Genomic DNA, 6,928 nt, shown 5'->3' with positions numbered 1-6,928 from the left:
TTCTTTACCTGCTTCCAACCTGAAGAGCTTTAGGATTTTTTTTTTTTTAACTTTTATTTTTTATCTGTTCTTTTTTTTGGACACAGTGTCTCACTATGTTCCCCAGGCTGATCTCAAACTCCTAGCCTCAAGCAACCCTCCACTTCAGCCTCCCAAAGTGCTGGGATTGCAGGCATGAGCCACCATGCCCAGCCATAAACATTTTCTTTCCTCTTAAAAAGTGACTCACGCTTAGTGCTGTCTAGCGATACTTTGTTTTTGTTTGTTTGCTTGCTTGCTTTATTAACTGACCCTCATCCCCCACAGACCTCAGGGGCTTCAGCTATTTCCAAAGAATTACTTATTAGTAATTGTTACTCTTTTTTTCACACATTATTTCAGGCAGCAAATAAACATTGATTGTTAAGTCTCTAAACACTAAACTAACAAGCTGGCTTAGATAATTCACCTACTCTACAGTAACTGACATGCAGGCTTAACTGAAAAAAGTAGCATCAATCTGTAGCCAGCTCTTTTCCGCTGCGATCCTACCCCAAAAAAATAAAACAAAACATTATCCTGCATCATCCTGTCTGTGGGATTGTAGCCAGTTTCCTTTTCCTACATAGTGATGGAGAAATCAGGACAGTTAAGAAAATAATTGGTTTTAAAATAATAAAGCTAATATATGCTCAGATGGTAAAAGAACAAAAGATCACCAAATCTTACTTTTTGATCCATTTTTAAGATAAAAATTTTATACTATACAAGTAGGAAAATTAATGAAGTGAGCCGTTTTTTCTAAGTGAGCAGTGCGTAAATGGTGATTCTTCCTGGATGAGTAACTTTCTCAAAGATATTAGTTTCTGCTATTTCACCAATAATTGTAATGACAAAATAGACAATTAATGGAGATTTCTGGTTTTGTTTCTATCATTACAGCTATTGTACAGGGAGATACGCTGGAAGACATTTACAACCAAGTGAAACAGATCATAGAAGAACAGTCTGGTTCTTACATCTGGGTTCCAGCAAAAGAAAAGTTATGAAAACTCATGTTTCTCTATTTCTCTTTTCCACAATTCCATTTTCTTTGACATTTCTTTGCCCTTTCCTCTGGAGTCTTTCTTCAATACTGATTTCATGTTGAATTATATCCCACATCATGGTCTGCAGGTGCGCTTCTTTTTTTACATGTAGTGTCTCCTTCAGGTTACATCATGTGTGTTATTTAATGTCACTATTGGTTAGTGGCCATTTTTCACAACTGAAGATGGAATGGCCTGACCAGCTATTAAGAATTTGGGGAGACGCAGAAATTGTGGTAAAATTCCTTAATGTTTAAGGGAAAGTAACTTTAAGAGATTTTTGGAAAAGCTTTATATACATTCTTTTCAAATTTCAGTACAAATGAAAAAGTGGTTTTAATCAGTGATTTAGTAGACTTTGAGCAACTATGCACGCTTAAGTTTAATAGCATGGTTTGGCCAATGTATTACTCTCAAGTCCTGTTCTCAGTCAGCTTCTATCATCAAAGCAATTGTTTCATTATAGGTAAATAAGGAAAACATTTTTTAATTTAAAAATTCATGTCTGAGTTAACTTTCATAAGGGATTTCATTTTTCCTAAGCATTCTTAAAGTCTTTTATTATTTGAAGGTTCTTTTTTCCCAGTACATTTGCTAGGAATAACAACGTTTAAATGTTTTTAATCTACTTGAGCAACACTATCGTGTCTTAGAGAAGTTGTTCATATGTAAATGATCATCACATTCTGTGAATCGAGGCCATGTTCAGGTGCTAAGGAAGTTCGCCTTTTACACAGAAGGTTGAGAAAATTTCCTAGATATAAATACAGATAAATCAGACATCACAGTGGTGATGTAGAAACCATAATGGCAATGGAAAGGAGTCCAGTTCATAGCCTAAAACTTAAAAATGTATTCTTAGGAGTCAGATTTTACTGAATATTTTACCCACAATAGCTGCCTATTTTGTTATAATAAAATATATATAAATATATATATAAAACTTTCTTTAAACTCTGTAACTATGGGAATTATTTTCTTTACATAGTTGCGCACACACACAAACATATATATATATATATATTTAAAATATATTTTGTTTCTTTTTCCACCTACTCCTAACTTTTTGTTTGGTTTTTAAATTAAATATTAATTGAATAGACTTATCTTCCTTAATCCTGTGAACTGAAAATGGGGGCATGGTGATTGTGAGGAGAAACATTTAGGGAAATTAGATTTAAGTAAAAGTACGGGCATATTCTCCTCTTTTCTACAAAAGTTTTCAAATGGTTCCTGGGGGTTTTTTTGTTGTTGTTCTTGTTGTTGTTATTGTTCTTGTCATCAGGTTTGATTTTGGTCCTTGCCCTTTCCTTCTAGTTCTCCTTTTGTTAATAGGAAGGCAGGCAAAAGCCCCATTTATGTGTGTGTTTTCCCCTCAGACAGCCTTCATCCACTGCCCTGCACTAGAATTACACAAATCTTCATGGTGAGCAATTTTAAGAAATTTTAGTGAAAGGTAGAAATTATTTCAGAAATCAATTTCTCTGGTCCTTTATATTAATAATAATATTTGGCTTCCCATTGCTCTTTGGAGTTGTTTATTAAATATGTGTTTTTGACAGCCTCCTCATTACAGTTTCTTAAAGAAATGAGTACTGGTTTGTAAAGAATTATCAACATTATCCATTCCATTTATGAAGAAGAGGAGAACAGCTAATAAACTGTATTGTAAAATCCATATGTTAAATGTGTCTTGAATTTTGAAAGAAAAAAATATTTTGCAAGCTAACATTTTCTTGAAACAATTTGAGGCATCATGTAATTTATAACTGAATTCAAGAGCCATTAGGCAACAGAGTATGTTAACACATTGAAATACACACAGTATTGCTGTTACACTAAATATTATAGGTTGTTAACAAAATAGAAACATACTAGAAGAAAACTGTTGTAGAATCTCAAGAGCTTCAGAAATTGCCTTACAAGACCCCAGCATAAGCTGTTTTGAAGTATTTACTAAATAGTCACATGTTGTAAAATATCAAGTGGATTATAAAAGGATGCCATTTATGTTTTAAAATCTCCATAACATTGTTTTCTGGATGTCCTTGTTAAGTGATTTTTTTGTAAGAATATATGATTGTGCAGCTTTCTAGATTGTACAGGATTATCAATAATGAGATTACTAATTGCTGAGTATTATGCAATAGCCACTTTAGTATCATACCTCTTAATTGTTTTTTGGTTTTTTTTTTTTTTTTTTTTGAGACAGAGTCTCGCTCTGTCACCTGGGCTGGAGTGCATTGGCCGGGTCTCGGCTCACTGCAAGCTCTGCCTCCCGGGTTTACGCCATTCTCCTGCCTCAGCCTCCCGAGTAGCTGGGACTACAGGTGCCTGCCACCTCGCCCGGCTAGTTTTTTGTATTTTTAGTAGAGACGGGGTTTCACCGTGTTAGCCAGGATGGTCTCGATCTCCTGACCTCGTGATCCGCCCGTCTCGGCCTCCCAAAGTGCTGGGATTACAGACTTGAGCCACCGCGCCCAGCCGGGATTTCAGCATCTTGATCAGGCTGGTCTTGAACTGCTGACCTTGTGATCCACCCCCTCGGCCTCCCAAAGTGCTGGGATTACAGGCATGAGCCACTGCGCCCGGCCCATACCTCTTAATTTAAAAAAAAAAAAAAAAGAGAAGGTGGTGTTACTCGCCCCACTATAAGGTTTACATTAAATCACTTGCCCAAGATGACTTAGCTAATAAGTGGCAGTGCTTAGTATTTGGATCCAAGCCTCTCTGCCCCAAGTCTACATTCTTTCCAATACACTTGGCTGCCTCATTTTTCACCCCCTACTGTGTAAAGAACTATAACTTAAATTATTAGTTTAGCAAAGTCCTTTATAAATAAGGAAAGACTCTTAGATGAAAATCCTTGCCCAAAGTCATACAATTAGTAAGGACAGACCCATAGAACAAATCACTCCCGTCAAAGCTGAAAAGACTGTTTGTGGGAAACAAGTCAGCCTAGCCCTGCCACGGTGACATGCCAAGAAATAATCCTTTAAAACCAGCATTGAAACAATGTTTGTAAGAAAAGAGTCCGTTATTGTAACGTCCAGAGAATAATACAGTTTCAAATGTTTTAAAAGGCTATGTTTTTTAATATGCCTCTTCATATCCTTAAGTTGGCAAAAAGAAAAGTGCCTCTTAGATTGGCTGTAGCTATCTGGTTGCTTTCCTGTTCTGTGACCACCTTGGGCTCTTCAATAAATAACGGAAGCAAGCAGGCCGGGCGCGGTGGCTCACGCCTGTGATCCCAGCACTTTGGGAGGCCGGGGCAGACGTGTCACCAGAGGTCGGGAGTTCGAGACCAGCCTGACCAACATGGAGAAACCCTGTCTCTACTAAAAATAAAAAATTAGCCAGGCGTGGTGACGCATGCCTGTAATCCCAGCTACTCGGGAGGCTGAGGCCGGAGAATCGCTTGAACCCGGGAGGCAGAGGTTGCAGTGAGCTGAGATCGCACCATTGCACTCCAGCTGGGCAACAAGAGAAACTCCATCTCAAAAACAAATAATAATAATGGAAGCAAGCCTGCAGAGCTCATTCCAGCAAAATACACTCTGGTTAACAAATACTTGCTAAACACTATAGTATTTAAACTCCAAAGATGGCAATTAAGGAATTTTAGTAATTAGTAAAAATTGTTTTCTAACGTGTTAGAGCAGTTACCTTCTAAGATTCTCTGCCTTGAATACTCTTAATTTACATGTGATAAAATAGAAGCCTAAAGATCCCTATGTCTTAACGAAGTTACACTGCAAATCAGGGACAGAGCCAGAATTAGAACTTTTAACTCCTGACTCCTAGAAAATAGTTTTCCTACCATACAAATTCCTTTTCCTCCCATTCTAAGAGCTGGATTTTGTGGTTTATTAATCCCTGAAGGTTTGAATCTCTATTGTTAAATATTGGTACATTTATGATATTACAATGAAGAAGTTGCATTTTAAAGATATCAAGGAAAAACATAGGTGTCATTTTCCCAACCGTAGTGTAGAGCATTTGGTAGTTAAGTCTAATACTTAAGATTCCATTTGTCTCCCTCCAGAATTGCACAGTATACCTCTCACTGACTTTGGCAGCAGTGCCCTCTGATGTGAAGAATGTGGGCTGTGGAATCAGCTTGATTTGAATGCCACTCTGCCACTTACGTAACTTTGGGCAAGTCACATAATCCCTTACTGTTTACTTATCTGTAAAATGGAGATCTATTGAGGATCAGTAAGATTACAGATAAAGGGAACTAGCACATAGAACACTAAAAGCTAATTCCCTTTTCCTTTGGAGTCAGAGGCTTAGAATTCTTCCAGCTTCTCTTGTGGAGATTAACCTGACCCTTAATTTTGCCGTGTTTTAAATGGGATTTGAATGACTACCTTGCAGGATTGTTGTAAGGGCTAAAGTGATGTATACAAAACACAATTGGCCTGGCGCAGTGGCTCAGGCCTGTAATCCCAGCACTTTGGGAGGCCGAGACGGGCGGATCATGAGGTCAGGAGATCGAGACCAACCTGGCAAACACAGTGAAACCCCGTCTGTACTAAAAATATGAAAAGAAAATTAGCCGGGCATGGTGGCGGGGGCCTGTAGTACCAGCTACTCAGGAAGCTGAGGCAAGAGAATGGCATGAACACGGGAGGCAGAGCTTGCAATGAGCCTAGATCGCGCCACTGCACTCCAGCCTGGGCGACAGAGCAAGACTCTATCTCAAAAAAAAAATGTGTATATATATCATCTGATGCTCCACACTTCTGTTCTTCCCCTTACGAAGGGTTGTGTTTATGGTGGGTGGTAGACCCAGGCCTGAAATAATAGTGTGAAAAGTATTACTTAAATCACCCGGGTAAAATATTTTGTCTTTAATTTGACCAGAAATAGTCACTACTTAACTAACTTTCCACCACTGGCTCTTTCTCCGCTTCACTCAAATACGGTTACCTGAGAGCTGGCAGAACAGGAAATCCTAGTCTACTAAACAGCATGATGAACAGAAATGGTGATCAGGTAGCTTTTTATTGAAGTATAACATATCCGTGTAAATGTATAGATACACGTAAGTGTACATATACCTTAAGACTTCTTTACAGATAGGCCGGGCACAGTGGCTCACGCCTGTAATCCCAGCACTTTGGGAGGCCGAGGCGGGCGGATCACGAGGTCAGGAGATCGAGACCATCCTGGCTAACACAGTGGAACCCTGTCTCTACTAAAAAAATACCAAAAAAAAGTAACCGGGCGTGATTTGGGGCGCCTGTAGTCCATCTCAAAAAAATAAATAAAATAAAATAAAATAAAAAAATACTTCTTTACAGAGAAACATCACCTGTGTAACAATCACGAAGCTTGGTACATAGAGCATGGCCGGCCCCCCAGGGGACCTCAGCTTCCGCCTGGTCTCCCGCCGCAGGCAGGGGAAGCTGCTGTCTTCTGTCTGTATTTTTTAATTTGTCTACAGTAAAGTTCCCTTTTTGGGGTGTATCATTCTAGGTTTTGATGCATGCATAGAGTCATGTAACCACCGCCACAATCAAGAATATGGAACAGTTCACTGTCCCAAAGAAATTCTCGGATGCTTTTCCCTGTGTAGTCCAGACCTCTCAGCCCCCATCTGTGACAACCACCGATCTGTTTCCAGTGCCTACAGTTTAGCCTTTCCCAGAATGTCATATGGAGTATAGTGCAGCATTTGGGGTGTGGCTTAGCAAAACGCACTGGAGAGGGATGCGTGGTTTTCGTTGCCGAGCAGTATTCCGTTGTGTGGACGCAGCACAGACTTCATTCACTGCTGGAAGGACTTTAGGGTTATTTTCATCTTTTCCCATGACAGTTGTGTATTTCCCATGACAGTTGTGTATTTCCCATGA

At 39.1% G+C, this 6,928-nt stretch overlaps 1 protein-coding gene across 8 annotated transcripts in view; it reads left to right on the top strand.

The window, feature by feature from the left end:
- DLG1 (discs, large homolog 1 (Drosophila)) overlaps positions 1 to 2,745 on the top strand; it is a 291,014-nt gene extending 288,269 nt beyond the window's left edge. For all 8 annotated transcript variants that reach the window (XM_011961193.1, XM_011961195.1, XM_011961194.1 and 5 more), the window contains one exon: positions 922 to 2,745. In XM_011961193.1, coding sequence (XP_011816583.1) covers positions 922 to 1,028 — 107 coding nt within the window. In that variant the 3' untranslated portion in view covers positions 1,029 to 2,745. The remainder of the gene's footprint in view (positions 1 to 921) is intronic.
- Positions 2,746 to 6,928: the final 4,183 nt, after the last annotated feature.

The sequence above is a fragment of the Colobus angolensis genome, unplaced genomic scaffold (assembly GCF_000951035.1).
Source record: "Colobus angolensis palliatus isolate OR3802 unplaced genomic scaffold, Cang.pa_1.0 Scaffold54, whole genome shotgun sequence".
Classification (NCBI taxonomy): Eukaryota; Metazoa; Chordata; class Mammalia; order Primates; family Cercopithecidae; genus Colobus; species Colobus angolensis.
This window is presented reverse-complemented; position numbering and strand designations above follow the sequence as displayed.